This window comes from Rhinolophus sinicus, linkage group LG04 (assembly GCF_036562045.2).
Source record: "Rhinolophus sinicus isolate RSC01 linkage group LG04, ASM3656204v1, whole genome shotgun sequence".
NCBI lineage: Eukaryota > Metazoa > Chordata > Mammalia > Chiroptera > Rhinolophidae > Rhinolophus > Rhinolophus sinicus.
In genome coordinates, this window is record NC_133754.1 from 168,349,831 (window position 1) to 168,370,120 (window position 20,290).

General features: G+C 44.5%; 1 protein-coding gene across 9 annotated transcripts in view; it reads left to right on the forward strand.

The window, feature by feature from the left end:
• Positions 1-20,290, forward strand: part of PALM2AKAP2 (PALM2 and AKAP2 fusion) — a 418,214-nt gene that overhangs the window by 195,616 nt on the left and 202,308 nt on the right. For all 9 annotated transcript variants that reach the window (XM_019734167.2, XM_019734168.2, XM_019734170.2 and 6 more), the window contains 2 exons: positions 17,937-18,051; positions 18,939-18,960. In XM_019734167.2, the coding sequence (XP_019589726.2) occupies positions 17,937-18,051; positions 18,939-18,960 (137 nt within the window). The remainder of the gene's footprint in view (positions 1-17,936; positions 18,052-18,938; positions 18,961-20,290) is intronic.

The following is a 20,290-nucleotide window of genomic DNA, read 5'->3' on the forward strand; positions in this document are numbered from 1 at the left end:
CAAAGCATTCAGGATTATGGACGTTTCAATGTCTATATACTGAGCTTTCCCTTCTGAAGCAACCATGTGAAACCAAAGCTGCAGAACAACAGCAATTGACTCCCAAACGCTTTACCTAAATTCCCAAACATACTACCTCAGTTGGTGGAATATGACTGTATCTGCCACTAGATGGCCCCCCATGTGCACATAAGCCTCTCCCACATTGAGAACTTTCTGGATTTTCCTTTAACATGTACACACACGCATGTACGCACGTGCACACTCACAAAAATCTTAACTTTCACCATCCTTAAAGCCAATAATCAATTCTTTCATATTCCTTTTAGTATTCAAATGATAGGACTTATTAACAGTTCTGGATAATTGGTTTAACATAAGAATCTGTCGGTGTTCTAAAATCTTATGGGCCACAAACCAGAGTATGAAGAAGGCAAATTTGAACTTATTCTATTAAATAGTATGTTTTGGTTTGTCTGTAAAGTAGTACACACAGTGTTTAACAGAATTGTTTACATCCAATTTTTAAAAAAGCACTAGAAGAGAAAGGAAGAACAAACATTTTAAGTAGTGTTTATTCCATGGCGGGCAGTGTTCTAAGATATTTTAAACATTGACACACTTAATCTTCATGGCTTTGAAATAGCTCTTCCATAAAACATCATTATAACCATCTTATGGATGAGGAAACAGAGACTAAGTGAGGAACTCACCCAGTATTTCAGCCAGTAGTAGATGGCAGACTACGGGAACTCCTGCTCCTGGCTGGTTTGCACTCCTACTGTCTCCCATTGGTCAAAAATATCAGGAGAGACAGAAATCAGATTGTGTGAGGCACGAAAGCTATTTGGATTCTGACTGCTCTTTTTTCCTTCCTCTCATTTTCTTATCTACAGCATGAGGAAAAACAATCCCTAATTTCTGTGAAAGGACTTTGTAAGCTCTAAAGCATTACACAAGTGTCTGCTATTATTATTATTGCAATAATTCAGGTGTTGTGGGAATTACTCTCATATGTGCCAAGGAGTCTTGTGATCCTTTACTCGTTCATACAAAAACATTTATTGCCTCTGTGTGAGACCTCCCATTTTGAGGTGCCTGTACTATTTCAACAACAAATCTGGTCTGCCCTGAACTCTGTTGCGATGGAGTGTTGCAGTGAGGTTTCCTTGTGCTTTCAGCAGGTAGGTCTCCCTTAGCCTTGGGTCCCAGACATTATAGACAACAGTGGGACAACTTCAGGGGTGAGACCACAGCTGAATAGGGAGGTGGCAACCACCAATGCTGCACAAGCCAAACCACCAATGAATTTTTAATTCATTAAAAATTGTTATTTTGGAACACAATGTACTATTTCTACATCCGAGAGTTCCTATTTCAAATGGCCAATCAGATCATCTCTTTGACAGAGGGCTTCAGTTAAAAGCACAAGTCTCTGGATGAATGGTAAAGGGCATTCTTCTTCTCCTTTGGACCTGATGCAAGCCACTTTCATATTGCTTCTAAGAGCTTCTCTAATTTGGCTAAATTTACCACCCAGTTTGATCCCTACATGTGAATCATTTTGTATCTGGGGGGTTGTCATCGGTATGCTCTTGGTATAAGGAAAATGTTATTTTCCTTCTGGATTTGAAAACCCAGAAATAAATATCATTCTCATTTAACTTCTCGGCACACTTAGCTATGGTAAAACAAAATCAGTGTTGATAAGTCTGTAGGGATAAAGTTCATCAGAGAGAATATTTGTAACCTTACTTTTAGTTCCTAAAGGTTTTGCCTTAAAACCCCATAACCGATGTAGTGTATGTGACTTCGTCACCTTCTGCAGGGCTTCAGTAGCACATTGGCCCACTCAGCTGCCTTAAGCCTGGTTTCCCAGAGCTCAGGCCAGGTGGGATCATCTACCAAGGCCATTCTTTCCCTACCTGGCCATCCTCCAGGCCACCAGGGGGCATGCATGAGCCAGAGCCAGGAAATGGAGCTGCTTCTGCCTCTAAACCATCGGCTCCACTGGAAAAGGGCCCCTTAGAGGCCCTCTTTAATATACCTTCTTCCTGGCATATTAAAGACAGAATGTCTCTATTGTATCTGTAATAGAAAAATAACAAGGAGATGGCAAAGAGACTCCTATGCACGTGCCGAGGAGAAACCAACAGTGTAGGACTGCTTTGTGCTTCCAACCTCCCCCGGAACTCAAGGAGGATGCAGTGTTCTGTGTTCGCTCAGTCTCTGACTGTAAGAGAGAGGCTAAGCCTCAGCGTTTGCCCACACTCCATGCGGATCCCTCAGTCTGTGAATCCAAGCCTTTTCTTGCTGCAGCCATGTGAGGGCAGTGATGCAGCTCGCTAAGCTAAGGGCTGGTTTTCCCTGTAGGAGCTCTTGGATTTGAGACAACTTTAATCCTTGGACCATTTTAAATTAGGACCTCAAAACTCAAATTAATGTCCTGGCCAACACTTTACTCTACACCGTCAAAGGCAAGAGAAATGGCTGGCTTCAGCTGTTTCTCCTTCCTTTCCCCAGGAAGCGGAGCCCTCTGGTGCCACTAAGAGTTCGGCAATCCCAGGGACGTGGCCCAGAGAGAGGTGGGCAGGAAGGGAAAGCTTGAGGGTTTTGTAGACCTCACGCACACTCTAGCCACTAGGCTACCTCTGTCTAGTTTTGCTCATAGTTTCACAGTGTGATGCCCCTCATTTTTTTCAGCCCAACCTGTGGGACCACAGTAGTGCACAAGGGTTGATGTAGAAAGCCCTCAATAAGTGGAACCTCCCTTTTTTGCTTCCCACAATAGTCCATGCCAAGCATAGCCTCCTGTCTCTTGCCGGAACAACTGCTAAGTGATCTCTATGCTCTCTTCTGCACCTCTTTCACACATCCACGTCCGTTCTCCATACGGCGGGGCCTCCCCTCCCATCAGTCTCTTCCCATCATGAGCATGCTCAGAATAGCCCAGTCCTACAGAGATCCGTGCACTCGCTTGAACTTCCTTGCGTATTTCTGCCTCAGAGCCCTTTTGTCAGTATTATTGCCTTAGCCCGAAATGCCTTCTAAACCCATCTCTGCCTTGATACTTTTTTTCTTAGCCTTTAAGATCCTACTGAAATGTCCCGAGCCCCTAAGATCCCACCCTGCCCGCTCCCCAAGCAGAGTTAAGCTCTAGTCTTTGCATCCCTATAGCATTTTGGATTTCCAGTTTGAGCTCTACTGAGCTCTATTTGGTAATTGTTTATGCACCTGCCTTCTTCATCAGATGATAACATTCCGAAAAGTAAAGACTGAGTAACTATCACTGTACTACCTTGACTCGTGCTTGAGAAGCAATTAATGAATTACCCAGAATATGTCAAACCTCTCTTCTAAGGCCAGAGAGACCCAAACACTGTGGTTTGTGATCTAGCCAGCTGGGCCACGAACCACCCCTATTTTCATTTCAGGGCCTTTTCTCCCGGCCAGTTGCCTGATGTCTGAGCCTAGTGCACCTCGACCCTAAGCCATGATTGCAGCCCGGGACTCTTGAGAGGAAGGGGCAGGGCTCAGTCGCTGTGCCTCTGAGAACAGGCCGGAGAACAATAGCAGGAAGCGCCCCAGTGGGAAACAATCATGGGGCACAGCCCATGTGGAGGAGTTTCCTGATGGAGCAGGAACTCTTAGAATAACTTTGGAATTATCCCAGTGGGATGACAAATTTCTCCACCAAGGAGGAGTTGTCGCCTGGTCATGTCATGCATGGAAAAGATGATTAGGAAAAACAAAAACATAAGAGGAAGGTGACTTTAGGAAGATCCGTTTGTATTACCAAGCCTCCCAGGCCGTGCCACAGCTCCTCACGCCAGCTTCCTCCTGAGTCTCTACTTCAGGCACAATTGAGCTGTTACCTGTGCCTTCAGATGGATAGCATTCTCCCCTCTGGGGTTGAAAGGTCAGAGGTGCTGTTTATCCTCTGGTGGCCTGTGGGCAGCTTGTGGAAGCCCAGACTGTGGCTGCAGGTGGGGATGTTCCCTTTCAGAACCACATTCCTGTGGTAGACATTTATTAAGCACTTACTGTGTACAAAGCACTCTTGCAAGCACTATGGGAGCCATAGTAATACACCAGATGCTCTTTCTACTCTCACACAACAGTGGTTTCCAAACCATGTTTTATTCTGTGGAAAGGCTGAGCTGAGGCAAAGATGTTGTGGAAGGGTAGGAGGGGCTCCTGGTCCACTCGTGCTTCAACCAGAGCAGCAATATTTGATCAAGATGTTTGAAAAGGACGTTCTATCCTGGAAAGTGGAAATGTTGAAAACCTTTGGAGTTGGAGGGGTTTCATTTGCTGGAAGGAGGCAGCACAGGGCAGCCTAATAGCCTAGGCTCCAGCAACAACAGACAAAGCTGGGTTTGGATCCCACCTCTGCCCCTTGCTGGTGGTAGGTAGTGAGATGCCGAACCTCTCTCGACCTCAGGTCTGCCATCTATCAAATGCGAATTATAGTAGTAGTTACTATGCAGATTGCAGAGAATTGAATAATGTTTACAAATCATTTAGCAGGTTGTTTAGCCCATGGTAAATGCTCAAGAAATGTTAGTTGTTTTTATGACTATGACTGTTTGGCATTACGCAATATTTTTTGATGGACTCATTAAGATACTAACTCAAGTATCTTGAGAGCTCCATCAGTCTCCCAGAGTAACCTCCAATATGGACAACAAGTGAAAATGTTATCCCCAGTGTGGGCATTTATAAAAGCTGTGGCTGAAGCTGTGTGGATGCATACACACATGCAGAGGCAAAGGGGAAACTCTAACTCAGCAGGAAAGCTATCATCAAGTACTGGATTTAGGCACAAACAATGAGTAAACAGGGATTTAGAAGAGAGGAATGCGCCACACAAACAATTTTCACAATCAGTTGTGAAAGCCCAGATGCTTCCTCTGTGAAGGGGTGAACTCAGAGAGAATCACAGGGGGAAATGAGGTAAATGCTGAGATTGTCCATCATTTGGCCCAATTTCTGCATATCTGTGTGTCTTCTGTGTGGTTTTATTTAGGTGAGCCCCAGAGTCAATAAGAACAGTTCATCTCTCTCTCTCTCTCTCTCTCTCTCTCTCTCTCTCTCTCTCTCTCTCTCTCAAACATACACACACACACACTCACACACACACAGGTCAGGTGAAATTATGTGTTTGAGATATTTCGGGGAAAGAGTGAAAAGTCTAGAAAACACAGCAGTTGCGTTCTGCCTTACTTTATCTTTGAGGAAGCAAGTAACACAAGTTTCTTTTCAATCATTTCTTTACTAAGTCCAGAGTTTCCGTTAATTTGAATTTGTTCTTTTAAGAATCACATTTGACTCAAGGAATTGAGGCTATTTTCAGCTGAGAAACAATTTATGCATTCACTGAAACAGTCATTTACTCAACCAACATTTCCTGGGAACTTTCACTGAGCCATGTTTCTTGCTAGAAGCAAGCTAGGTAAATGCTAGAAGCCATATTCAAAGAAAGATAAATTAGAGATGGCTGTTATCCTCAAGAGCTTTGCAAATGGGAGTTGGGAAGGGAACCCCAAATCCATAAAAAAGTGATTAAGATACAATGGGATAAAATTGGTGATAGAAATAAGTCCACGAGGTCCGGCAGTAAGGAGGAAAGGTGCCTTCATGGGCAAGGTGTCAGGGAAGACTTCCAGAAAGAGACGATATCTGCACAGATTCTTGAAGAATGAGTAATAATTACTTAGGAGATGGGGAGGAAGAGAGAGAACCAGGGCAATCCAGACAAAGGGGGAGTTAGGAGCAAAGGCATTGAGGCAAGAAAGAGCACCCTGTGTGCAGGGACCTAAAAGTAACTCATTGTTCCTGGAGGTAAATGAGAGGCTGGAAGTGTGCCAGAGTAAGGAGCCTACAGCAGAGAGTGTGTGAGGGGTTTTCAGCAGCGGAGTACAACTGTGGTCTGTCTAGGCACAGTCTGGATTTGAGGGTGATGAGTCTGGATCGAGGTAGAGCGATTGGTTAGAAGGTTGCTGTAGGCATGTAGGAGGAGGGAGAGAGCCCAGGCAGGGCTCAAGAGGAAGAGCTATAAAGGAAAGGAAATGTATGGGGCAAATTGACTAATTTATGTGTGCGGTGATGATCAGAGAGGGGCAAGTGAGAGGTCAAGATAACATCCATGTTTCCATCTTAGGTAGAATGGACTGGTGGTGGTATCAAAAACTGAGCAAAAGAATGCCAGAGGAAGGACAAGCTTAATGGAGAAAGATGAGTTTGGTCTTGCATATGTCGGGTTTGAGGTCCCTATGGACCATCCAGGTGGAGACATTGAAAATACAGTTGTATGTATAGAAGCTGGAGTTCAGGAAGGAGATTGAAGATATAGGTTGGGTAGATGTCAGCATGTAGGTGGGAATTCAAGTGCAAGGCTGGACAGGATTAGCCAGGGATAAAAAGTGGAACAAGAAAAGTGAGCCAAACGAACATTTGATATTGAGAATACGGTGTCATGGCCTCCAAAGGGGAGGAGGAATGGTCCACAGTTTTTTAAAAAGTGAAGGCAATAGGTTCACGCTGAAGAGTATCTATTAGACTTGGCAGTTAGGACGTCACAGACCAACAAGACCATATACCACAGAGTGGCAGGGACAGAAAGCAGAGTGGAGTAAGCTGAGGGGTGGTTGGGATGTGAGGATGTTGAGACAGCAAGAGGCAACTGCTGTTAGGGAAATCTGGAAGAGAGATACAAGGGTAACTTGAACAGGATGTAGGTTCAAGAGAAGTTCACCTATTTTTGGTATGAGAAAATTGATTCTTATTTATGGACTAAAAGGAAGGAGGCATCTTGGAGAGAGGTTGAACCTACAGGGGGATGGGGTAATTAATTAACAGTGCCATCTCAGAGGAATCTGCACAAGGTCAGGTGCTCAGGAGGCACGGGCCTTCATAGGAGAGTCTCTGAGTCAGAGGCTAGAGGTAAGAAGGCTGTATGGGACTTTTTCTCTTCCTACAAAAAGAGATGTTTCTTGGGAAGAAAGGGTTAAGCTACTGGGAAGGGTGCTACTGCTTTGAAAGATCATCTTACTTTCATGTAATCAAAACTCTTTATTTCTGATGAAACTGACTCAAACAGGAATCACACCCAAGGAATCAATGTTTAGTGTGAGCTTGATAATGGTTTCCTGAAGCAGAAATCAACTTGCCCAGATTCTGATGGGATGAGCCATGTGATTCCAGATGGAATAAATACACAAGAAAAGGAGAGAGAGGCTGGTTTCCACGGGCTAAGGAAAACTTATGGAGAGAGAAATTTTTGTTTAGATGTATTTGGGATTAAATTTGATTAAACATTATTAATGGAAAGTGCTGCTATGTCCCAGCTGTGTATTTTGATAAAGATATAAATCAACCTAATATCAATGTTTTTTTCCTCAACAAATATAGTAATTAGTATATTTGGGGAAAAGTAGCAAAACCAAGCCAAGATTTGGAAAATTATATTTAACATTACCATTTCCAAGCTAGTTTCATCATAGAATCTTTAAAAGTGTATTTTTGCTTTGCCTTGCTTTGCCTTCTCTCAACAAATATGTACAGGGAAGAATATGAGATACAATCATAAAACAAAACATAGTCCTATTGCTCAGTAAGCCTATATTTGGGAGAAGGGTGATACAGATAGTGTTGAGGAGGATAAATTCATTTTTACCACTCTTATACTAGGTGCGTACCCCAAGTACCTAAGAGGGCTGAAAATGCTATGGGGATTTGGAAGGAGTGAACACATCAGATTGAGGGGACTTAAGAAAAACATTTCTACTAAAGAGACAGAGCCCAGTTGGGGCTTTAATTATTAGTTATGTTTTCAGTAGATGGAGTTGGGAGTGGCTTTTTCACGGAAAATGAGTAGCAATCTGTGTTGGCTGGAACATAGGGGAAGGTGTAAGGCTGAGAGGCGGTTAGAGCAGAGCAGGGAGGGTGCCAACTTCCAGTCTAAGTAGTTTGATGGGGTTTTGGAAGGTGTGGAGAGCCACCAGGGCTTTTCAACAAAAGAAGGGATATGAGCTGTGTTTTAGGAATTCTTAAAGGGAAGATTCTCTCTTCTTTGCCATATTTCTGTCTCAGTGATGACGTAGAAAAAAAAAATTGAAATGAGTTTGGTTTCCATTGACACCTTGCAGTCAAGGAAGGTCCTGTTCTCTCATAAGGAGAAGTGGAAATCCTCTGTTTATTCAAGGGCTGTTAACCTTTTTTCACAGTAAAATACCAAACGATCTGTGGTGATTCCAGATATACTCATCTAAGTAAAAGGAAGCTGTTTCCTTGCAAGTTGAGTCACAAATGAAAAATATTTTGCGAGTGCCATAGAAACAAATGCACTATCTTCCCGAAATATGGAAAATGAATTTCGTAGCATCTATTTGTGTGAAAACAAACGATAATTTTCCCAAATGCTCTATGCTCTACCTAGAGTATGGAAATAGATATTGAGAGAGAGAGAGAGAGAGAGAGAGAGAGAGAGAGAGAGAGAGAGTTAAATATTCAGAGAATAGAGGGGGGGTCCCATAATCAGGTCTCAGGCAGAGTTGGGGACCCAGGCAGCAGGAACTAATGGACAGTCTTCAGCCTCGTGCTATGGGAATGATTCACCCACCATTACTCTCCATTCTTGCCTCACTCCTCTCAGGATGCAGATTACTGGGCCAGAGTTCAGTCAACCTAGATTAGTTCTATTTCCATTCCGTGGCCAGGCACGTGGGCCCTCTGATGAATAGTTTCACCAACTCCACAAAGAACTCCAGAGAGATTGTTTCCTGGGGGAGGAGCTGGATATTGTTCCCTAAAGGAAAGTGGCAGGGATTCTGGGCAGGCAGAATTAACAGCTGCCAGCCACCTTAGCTTTTGTCACCACACTCACTTCAGAACTACATAGAATGTGTCTTCTGCGCCTACCATCCAACTGAAACGTCAGCGTCACGAGTGAGCACCATGTGGTGAAAGCTTATGCGTAGGGGTGATGAGCTGGCTGCACTGCAAGGATGGACAGGTGTTTAAAGTGTGTAGACAGCCCAATCTTGGCCCTCACTGATGTTCACCCAGCTGGCAGAGGCTCTGGGAGTCAGACTGACACAAACATCACAGTCGCAGCACACCAAAGAAATGCTAGGACATGGATGATTAGCACTGTGTAAAGATTAGCAACTTTTCTGCCAAGATTTGGGATGGGTCAGAGATTGAGGCTGAAGCACAGCTCCAGCCAAGCCCCGTTTACAAGAGTTGATTAGCAGTGATGAATTCGGAACTTTGCAGTTGCTCGTTTTTTCTTCTGCTGCTGCTGGGTCATTTTTGAGGCTCTGGGCTATGATTAACTATGGCCCCACATCCTCAGCATACATCTATGGTCATTCATCCAAAATTCAACAACATGTGGCAAATGTCTCGTATATATTGGGATTAGATGGAGATGCATGTCACCGAGCCCCACAGTAACAGTGGCTTCAACAAGATGTTTATTTCTCCCTCTAGTAAAAATCCACGTGTAGTCAGTCAAGGACGGTCTGGTGGCTGTGCTCTGTGAATTCCTCAGGGACCCAGGCTTCTTCCAGCTTATTCCTCTCCTATCCTGTCCTCAAAGTCCAAGATGGCAGTTCACGCCCCACCTGCGCACATGTGCATTTCAGGCAGAAGGATGAAGGACTGAAGAAGAACCTCTAAAGAAGTTTCTAGAAACTGACCTACAGAGCTTTCACTTTCATCCCTTTGGCCAGAATATCCTGTGAATGGCTATAAAAGATGCTGAAAAATGTAGACATTATTTTGTGTGGCCATACACCCAGCCAAACCTTAGGGACTGTCGCTATGAAAGAAGGAGAGGATAGAAATTGGTGAACAACTAGTGGTCTCTTATAGTTTTCCTTGTGCTGAATAAATAAAGATGTGGGCAGCTCTCCTCTCCTCTGAGTAGCAGACATCCTTCCTGAAGTTCTTGTTTTGGCACATTGGCCAGGCAGGCACCCCACTTGACTGCTCAACTGTAAAATTACAGTTCAAGAGAAGAGAACAGGTCTGAATTCAGCACCTTTGGCCATTCTGTCAGCATCTCCTTTCATCCTGGGAGGATTTACTGAGACTCAAATGCGTGTCAGCTGAGCGACAGTGTTTGCTCTGTTCACAGTTCATGTGTATGTAACCCTAGCCCACGTCCCTCAGCAGTGAGGACAGTTGTAGAGGCTCACTCCATTGTCAGGAATAGACTGGTCTTGTTCAGAGCTTGCTCAGAAAGACTCTTAAGGTGCTGAGGATTTTGTGAACATAACTGTTCCTCTCACCTCAGCTTTTACTCAGTGCTGAGTTCATTCCATGAGGAAGCCAGGATGACCCCCTTTTTCTTGGTCATTCCACCTCTTTCCTTTCCACTCTTTCCCCACCCCCCACTCCACTCCTGGGCCCCAATTCATATCACCCGTGCTCCCCACTGGGTAGTAAATTCTGTTTGCCCTGGGTCTTCACATTTCCCAGAATGGAGCTCCTGTATGTCATGGTGTTTGCTAAACTTGACCTCTGCATGTCCAAGGGATGGAATTGAGACAATTAGTGAAAGCTACAGGAAAATGAATTTTGCCTAAATCTGAGAACAAACATTCCGATGGTTAGTACTGTTCAGGGAGGGAATGGGCTGCCTTGGGAGGTGATGAGTTCCCCATATGTGGAGGATTTCAAGCAGAGGTAGGATAACTGCTGGGTGGAGTACAGTGCAGGGGCTTCATGATTCTGAAAAGCAATTAGATTAAATGATTTCCCCTCCTACCCTGACCTTCTGTGGTTCTGTGAGCATGCAAAATAAATCAGGTTGCACTATGCATTCTTGAGGAACTAAGGAAAAAGAGGAAGTAGTTGTAGGAGGTCCTTGAAAGCAGTAGCAAAGAATACTGGTTCTTCAGTACCAAGGTCCAGATCCTGGTCCACATTATCTTTGTGACCCTGGGCGTGTCAGTGACCTTTCTGTATCTCAGTTCCTTTATCGGTGTGATGGCAGTTAAAGGTTTTCTTACTTCATAGAATAGTGTGAAAATTAAGTATCATGATGCCTATAAAACACTTAGAACAGTACCTAACACACAGCAAACACTCAATAATCCTGATCATTATCTTTATTGTTACAATATATACATAGCAAAAACAATATTAAATGTATTAGTATTATAATTATTGTCGTCATTAATGGAGAGAGAAAAATGAAGCATACCTGAGTTTACAAGCAAAGCCCTTTCCAAACAGTAAGACTATTGGAAACCCAGTTTGTATTAGTCTGCGCTTTTTTGGATTCAACTGAGAGTTGCCCACACAAAGGAAAATTTTATTGGCTCCTGTAAAAAGGTTAAAGGTGTAGCAGAGGACAATGGGAAGTGGTATAGAGAATCAGTGGCCCGGGATCCCTCTCACTCAGTCTCTCTTCTTCTCTCATTGTTTGGGTCTTGTTTTCTCCCACTGCAGAGGACAGAAGGTAGGTTCTCAACAGGGCCTTGAAGGCCGGGTAATTCTGGACCAGGCAAGGCACAGCAGAATGAAAGCGCAAAGTGAGTTATGGGGATGAGGACCGGGAACGCTGAGGACCTCTCTGAGGCGTGCTGAGCCATGTCAACTGGAGGGTAGAGCACGCAGTGACTGAAAAGGCCATGCCAGGCTGCCTGGCCCTGGGTAAGCATAGGGACGTACGATATTCTGTGCCCTGGCCCATGCTGTCTCCTCCGCCTGGCACATTTTCTTCTCTTTTCCACCTGGCGAATGCATCCTTCAAGGCCCAGCTAACACATCACCCACTCAGTTAAGTTCTTCTGACACCTTGTATCTTTTGGAAATTGAATTCAATTGTGATCACAACACTGGCTTAAATTCGTAACGAGAAATCTGGGGCCAACCACCCAGAGCTGGTGCAGTCACTCCATGATGCCATCCAGAATCGGGCAGTTTCTCTCCTTCTGCACACTCAGCCATCCTTAGTATACTCTTGCCCCTGTGGACACAAGATGACTGCTCCACCTCTAGCATCATATTCCTTATGGTAGGCAGAGTGATAGACCCCCAAAGATGTCCACATCATAATCTCCAGAACCTGTGACTACATTAGGTCACATGGCAAAGGGGAATTAAAGTTACAGATGGAATTGAGTTTTCTAAACAGCTGACTTTAAAATAGGGAGATTATTCTGCTGCATTATCTGGGTGGGCCCAATGTAATCATAAGGATCCTTACAAGTGAAAGAGGGAGTCAGAAGAAGAGAGTCAGAGGAAGATATGTCTGGGAAAGAATGGTCAGGGAGATGTACTATTGCTGGCTTTGAAGATGGAGGCAAGCAATGTGGGTGGCCTCGGGGAGCTGGAAAAGGCAAGAAAATGGATTCACCCTTAGATCCTCCAGAAGGGAACACAACTCTGCCAACCCCTTGATTTTGGGGGTGATACTCATGTCAGACTTCTGATCCCGGGAAATATAAGATAATAAGTTTACATGTTGTAAGCCACTACCTTTGTGGTCATTGTTACAGCAGCAGTTGGAAACTAATACATCTCTCCAGCATCAGGTCCCTGCAGGCAGGGAGGGAGAAGGAAAGGGACAAAGGACATATGCCACTTAAGTCAACCCTCCTCTATTTAAGGGGCTTTCCCAGAAGTCTCTCCCAACAATGTTTTCTTACATCTCATTGGTCAGAGCTGTCCTGTGGCCACCTTTTCCTGCAATGGAAGCTGGGATGGGTACATTTTCAGCTGAGCACGTTGTCATCCCCAACAAAAATAAGGATTCTGTTAGTATGGGTGAGGGAAGGGTAGATACTGGGCAGGCAACTTGGGGTCCCGCCACACTCCCAGGCAGAGCTGACACTTCCACAACACGTGGTTCTCTCCTCTATGCTTGCTCTTTCTAGGTTGTAGTGTAATTTCTGTGTTTGCTCGGCTATTCTTGTCACTTGACCTAGAGCTCTCAGAGCAGACACTGGCTGCTTTAGCTCTGTCCCTGATGCTCAGCGTAGTGCCTGATAGAAGGTGCTTGCAAACACTTGGATGGATGAATGCATGAATGGATTTTGAATGAGAGAATGATTGATGTACTTCCTAGAGCTGTAGATCCTTTGTATTTCCTGTGAGGGAGGTCTGTTGGGGCTAGGTAGATTTTATAAGACCATTTGGCCATGACTGTGACTTCATCTCCAGTAAATGAAACCTACACAGCTGTCGTGTGTCACCTTTCCTCACCGCCTATTGCAGTCTCCTTTTTGCCCAGAAGAAACTGAGCAAGTCGGTCAGAGGCTATTATGTGCACCTGTCTCAGCCTGAAGAGCCTCGATTAACCTTGTGTATAAATTACACTTCCTGCCCATTCTTTATTTTTAGCTCGGCAATATCCTACTTGGCTCCTCCAGGGAAGACTGCATTAGGTTTCAGTCATGAAACTACAAAACACTGGCATTTCTAGCCCAGCTGCAATGACTTACTACTAACCCATGACACTGTTTCTTGGGATGCTTCTCAGCGCCAAGGACTCAGGTTTTCCATAGAAAGATCACAGCCTGGGCGTCCAGCGTCCTTAGGTCCTGGCCCAAGCCCACATGTGCATTTGCAGAGAGACCTGCTACTTGGTCTGACTTGCTTAGACTTACATACACTGTCAGTTTTCCTCATTCATTCCCTTTGAGTGAAACTCAGTTGTTCTTATCGCAAAAGTCTAGTTTCATTGCCTTTTTTTTTTTTTTTTCTCTCTCTCTCTCTCTGTTCCTTCTCAGTTACTCCGTATCATGACCCAGATCTTTAGCACTTGAACTATATAGCTGAGAGCCCTGAAACCCACAGAGCCATGGGCAGGCTGTGGAGACAGTCGGGCCAGCCAGTGGGCATCAGGTCACAGAGAACTCTTAACCACTTGGGGCTGCGGAACCAGGAGAAGCGAGTTACTTAGAGTCAGCCTTTTCCTTTTTTAAGTCAGCCATTTTTACACGATCTTATTTATTTTAGAATCCCCTGTAGGGCCTAGCTCCAAGTCCAGCCAAACAAGCTCTGTAAATGTTGGTTGAATTGACTGTAAATCGATGTGGAGGGCCACCCATTTAACCCCTCGCTTGACATGAGCAGCTGAGGCCCTGGTTTCTCCCCGGTGCCACCGCCTGTGAGAGCTGCCTTCTCAGCACTAGGCCAGAGGAGGCATTTTTAAAAAGCAATGTATTGTTTTTATTCTGCATAGGTAAAGAACACATGAATTTTTTTTTAATTGGGAAAATATTGAAAGTTAGAAAGAACAAAATTAAAATCACCCAATATCCCATTACCCAGACACAATTACCACTGATATTTTCCTATTTTCTCAATCTTAATCCTCATGAAGTGGTGCCCTGTATCCTTTGAAATTTCTCTGAAGATTGGGGGAAGTGGGGCAAAGGTAGCTCGTATTCTTTCTAATCTTTTAGCTTCAGGTATTTTTGGGATGTATATATGTATATTATATATATTATATATGTGTACATATAGTATATGTATGATAAAGTATGTATTAGTATATATCATCGTATATATGATAAAAATTAGGATATATACACACATATGTATCATAATATACATATATAATAGACATATTCCTAAAATATATTAATATTTGAACTATATCAGTTAGCTGTTGTCACAATAGGACTTTATGACAAACTGCTCTCAAGCTCAGTGGTTTAAGAGAAAAATCATTTATTCTTGTTTACACTTCTGTGATTGATGGGGGTGTTGGTTGATCTAGGCTGAGCTCAGCTGAGTGACTCTAATTGAAGGTGCAAGTCTGACTGGGCATGGCTTCTGACTCTAGATTGGGCTCCAGTCTGTTCCCCATGTGTTCTTCCCAGAGCCCAGGCTGAAGGGACAGCAGTTGCCCAGAGAAGCTCTTCGGTGGTGCTGGCAGAGGCACAAGAGGACAAGCCCAATTGAGCAAACACATTTCAAGCCTCTCCTTGTGTTGTATCTGCTAGCATCCTTCTGGCTAAAGCAGGTCACCATGCTGAGCCCAAAGTCAAGGAGCAGGGAAGTACCTCCCAGGCACGATGAGGCCAAAAAGCACATTGCGTGTCCAGGACCAACATAAGTGGGTTGGGGATCTATATCTGCTTCCCATGGAGGTGAAGGAGGAGGGGTGGGAACACATTTGAGAAGAATACAATGTATCCACATCCTAAATACCTGCTGAGGTACTCTTTTGCGATTCAAGTGAAATTTGCTCAGAACCTACATGGCAGGTACTACCATCCATTCTTTCCAGGAACCCTCTAGTCCAGAGCTCCTCTACTCATTGAATTAATTCAGTGTCTGGATCCTTTGATTGTGTGTTGTCCTTATTCCATGCTCATATTCCTGCCTCGATTCCAGCGCCCCAAAAATATAATTGACACAGATGTGTGTAGACGATGTTGCTGAACATTGGGAATGGCAAAGGAGTTTTATATCTCTTTGTTTAATATCTGTGTGGCTTGGCCCCCTCTCCTCTGGCTTCTCTTTGCTCCTCAGCCCACACACAGCCGCTCCCAAGTCAAAGCTTGCTGCAGAATTCACCCTGGTCTCAGAAATCCTGAAGGTCTCGTCTTGACAGAACCATGGCTTTTTGCAACTTGGTTCAGCTTCTTTCATTCATTCCACATACTTGTATTGAGCATTCGTGCCCTCTCCATGAAGAATCTATAAACTAGTAGGGAAAATTAATAATTTATATATGCTCTAACACATAGAGTTACTAAACCTCAGCACTACTGATATTTGGGGCCAGACAAGTCTGTGTTGGGGAGCTGTCCTGTGCATTGCAGGATATTCAGCAGTATCCCTGGCCTCTACCCACTAGATGCCAGGAGCACCAACTCCACTCTCCTTGTATTATGGACAAGCAAAACATCTCTAGACATTGCCAGATATCTCTTAGGGGCTAAAATTACCTTGGTTGAGAATTACTACTCTAACACATAGTAGACTTGATAAGACCTCTGATAAACCAAAATAATGTGCTAACAAATGTTCCGAGGAGGCGATGTTATTTCCTGGTGGTGAATCTGTGAAAGCCTCATGCTGTAGGTGGCATCTGAGCTGAGACTTCCAGAATGGTTACAGTTTTGAGATGGGTTTCTTAGAGCAGGGGAAAATATGGGGCACAAATGGGAGAATAAGAAGTAGCTCTGTTTAACTAAAGCTGAGTGAAATAGGCGTGTTGGTGAGAGTGGGGGCCATATGGGTACTGGGAGGCTAGAGACTGTAGGGCCTTAGAAGTCATTGTAAGGTCTTCCACTTTTATTGTGAGTGAAGTGATGAGTACATCTGAAGCTGTGTTCATTTGGAGGGGGTATAACTGTATATAGGGTTTGTTTTCATAAGCCAAAGTAGCTGCTGCAAAATCTCATCCAACCAGAGCTGCTTTTTGTGATGCCCAGGAAGGAAATGAAAAGGCCCCAGAGGGGCACAGTGCATCCTTAAATAAATCTGTGCCTCTGTCTTGGTGTTCCTTACCCCTCAGAAGATCTCACTCTGAACTCTTTACTTTAGGTCTTAGTCTAACAGACTTGGTTAGCCAGGTCCCAACAGCAGATCAGAAGATGGGAGACGAGGAGGGGGAGGGAGATATAATATAGGTGGGCACAGATCCTATAGCAAAGCTTCCAGCATGACAGAGGGGAAAGAGACCAAAAGCAAAATTGAATGAATGAACGAATAAATTAGGACCAAATAATTCAAGAAGCACAATAGTGTGGAGTCCTTTTGGCAGGGGACAGCCATCCCTTCATAACCCCAAAGTCATTGCTGAATAACAGTGCCACCCTAGTATGCCCACACATTCAGTGTTTAACAAGGCAGGAGTATGTGAAATGCTGTAGAATCCATGTGGTGAGAGTTCAGCGCAATGATGAGGAGCCAGTCTATAGTTAGACGTCCTGGCTTGAATCCTTGCTTCAAGCTCTGCAACAGTAAATGTGTTCCTTAACCTTGTCAAGCCTTAATGATCTCATCTGTAAAACGGGGATTCCTTTCTCACAGGGTCATGAAGTAGGTTGAATGAAGTAAGCCATGTGAATTCTTTATTCAGTTCCTGGCACAGATTTAGTGCTCAATAAAAGTTAATTTGTTGTTATCATTTCATTGAAAGAACACAGCTGCTGAAACGTCCCCCAAATCATAACTAGCTGCTGTTCTGGAAGAGTCCCTGAGTCTCCTGGCAGTGCTGAAATTTGCCTTTTAGAAAATATATAGCATAGCTATGAAAACTGAGGAAAGTTCCAGAAAGTAGAGGCAGTTGTATCAGTCTACTCCATCTTTTTGGCAGTAGAAGACAGGCCACTGAGGGAGATGACAGCAGGCTCTTAACCATTTCTTGGTAATGTATTTCCTTTGAGCAAGACTGGTTTGTCAGGGTGGCTGGTTGGCTCATTTGGTTTGAGTGTGGTGCTGGTAGCACCAGGGTTGCCGGTTCGATCCCTGCATGGGCCACTGAGCTGCGCCCTCCTTAAAAAACAAACAAACAAAAAACAAAACAACAACAAAAAAGCTGGTTTGTCATCCTTTGGCCAACATGATAGAAGAGCAGTTATTCTGAGATTGCTAAAGGAATATGAAGCTATTTTCTATCAGATATTATGTCTTCTGCTGTGTAAAAATACCTGCCTCCAAATTAAGATTATGCACATTGATAAAGATGGAGGGAAGACACCAAAGCATATTGCAAGTGGTGGCAATGAACTAGTGGTAGTAGCTCCGGGTTGTTATCCTTTGACCAACGTCTGCTCATCTGCCTGGTGGCAAAGCTGAAAACACAGGACGCTCTGTAACGTGAAACTGTGGCCTGATACCTCAGCATAGTGTAAAACAGAGACTGTTAGGAAGTCACCCCACAGGAAGGATCTGCTCTCTGGCCCCGGGATGGCAGGACACTAAAGTAACCTGTCCTCTGTTTATGTGTTTTCCAGGCTGGAGCAGGAAATACAGGCTCTAGAAAGTGAAGAGTCGCAGATATCTGCCAAAGAGCAAATCATCCTAGAGAAACTAAAGGAGACGGAAAAATCCTTCAAGGACTTTCAGAAGGTGAAGAAAACAAATGTGATTTCTCTAAATTATACCCACGGGGAAGTAAGCACCAGTCAAATGGTGCCAGCTGCACAAAAGGCCAGTTGGTATTGACAAGAAGGCTGAGCCGCACACTCTGGCAATGAGGGGCAGATGTGTGAAGACCAGTGCCATCTCTGCAGCTGAGAGTGGCCTGTCTTCAGGTGTGGGACCACCTGGCCTGCCAGGAGGCACAGAGAAGAGTTATTAAATTAACCCCATCTACTCCTGTCCAAACCCTTTATATGCCTGATGCCTGAAAAGTCATCTCCCATTGAACTCTAGAATCCTAAAACCAATTCTTATTAAGCAGATTAAACATGCTCCCTGTGGCTTTACTTTAAGTTTTTCCTTTATAAAAAGAAAAGAAAAGGCCAGAGGCAAAACCAATCAAATGGACATGAATTCCGAGAGCAAAGTGTAAACACATACAATTTTACAGTGCTGTGTATATCGCAAAGAGAGAAGAGAATCTATAAAGCCTCTAGAAAGGCTCTAAATATCTAAGGACCTTCCCTCTATTTTATAACTCCTGTTTCCTTAGGTACCCATCAGTAATAGGAAAGCAATCTAAACAAATTAATTTTAAGATGGAATTTTTTGATATTACAAAACCAAGGGAATTTGCTGGGTAGAGAGTCAAAATACGTCTCTACTGGGAGAAATTCAGTGTAAAATGGGAATGGGAAAGCTTTCCCTTAAACCTCAGTATCCCAAAAACAACTTTCCCGGAAGAAAAGAGAGCTTCGGGTTTGCCCACCAGTTAAATTCTGGGCCTGGGCCTGGGGGAGAAAGATGGGTTAAGTGGACGGGGGTTCCTGTCCTCATATGTGTAGTAACGCTCGGCCCTGCTTTTGTTTCCACAGAGCTTCTCCAGTTCGGATGGAGGTAAGTGTAAGCGCTCTCTGCCCTGCCTGTCTGTAGATGGATGTTTTCATCCCGGTCAGCTTAGTTTCATGAACACAGGCTCACGAGGAGACGAGGTGTGCTGGTTTGTAAGCAGCACTGTTGGTGGAGCACGTCCCGAGTGTTCTCTGCCTCTCTCCTTCAGGGACTGTTTCTCGATGTACCGTTTCTAGTCCTTACACAATTGGCCTGGCTCTTGTCCTTCCCATTCGTTTCCCCACTTTCACTTTCTTGAAAGATGCTTAGCAAAGAGTGTTCATTAAATCAGGACCAGGTCCCGGGCAGGAATGAACCCAGGTGTGCTGGTGTTTAGGTCTCCAGGTCACAACACACATCAGAAAGCCAATATCTGGTGTTTAGGGAACCTTTTTCTAAGGCCTCTATGTTTCCTTTGAATCTGATAACTGCAGTTTCTCCAGTCTTCCAGGGAGGTGGGGCTGGACAGAACTTCCCTTCCTGTGGGGCCCAGTGGCCCAGAGCACGTGAAGTGTGGGAGAGGGTCCTGGCTTCTTGCCCCCATCCTGGTAGGAGCAGGCCCTCCTCCGGCTCTCCCTTCCCTTCCTTGACCCTGCCCTCCGCTCTCCTTAACTGGGGCCCTGGGGATGAACTTGGGATTGTGTGCCTCTCATCCTTCACCTTGCTCCCCTGACCTGAGCCACAGACCCCTGAAAACCACGCGATTCCCACTTTCACTCTGGCCCTCAGCTACACCTGCTTTAAAATGTCAGCCTTGTCAGAAGGATCAGATACTATATGCTCACCTGGTTCTTGTAAAGTCGACCTCTCAACTAGGAGGCGGCTCAGGAGCCGGAGTAAGAGCTGACCTCAGTGTTTTCCCAGTGTCACTTGGAAATAGTATACAAGAAGAGATTTTTAAACGCAGAGATGGATAATGCATTTTTCTGGATTAGCAAAGATATTTGCACTAAGGATAATCCTGACTTCAGGAAAAAAAAAATCAGTGTTGGGTGTTTTTTTTTTTTTTTTTTGTGTGTGTGTGTGTGTGTGTGTGTGTTGCTTTTTTCCCTCCCAGCAAGTAAAAGGCAGGGGATCTGGATTTTGGCTGCCAGGGTTATCTTTGGGAAGGTACTAAATGAAACCTCATGCTCTCAGTGTATGTGGGCAGGGACAAGTCAGGGCTGAGCCAGCAGGGACTCCAGGAGGAAGACTTATGGCAATTCTAGAGCGTTCTCTAGGGTGTGGCCAAGTCAGGGCTCTTGTTCTGTGCTTTAGGGGTGGAGCATGGTCTGAGGATGTGACCTTGACTGTTTGGGGAGTTGGGGGTGGATGCATGGGAACACCCGAGGCAATA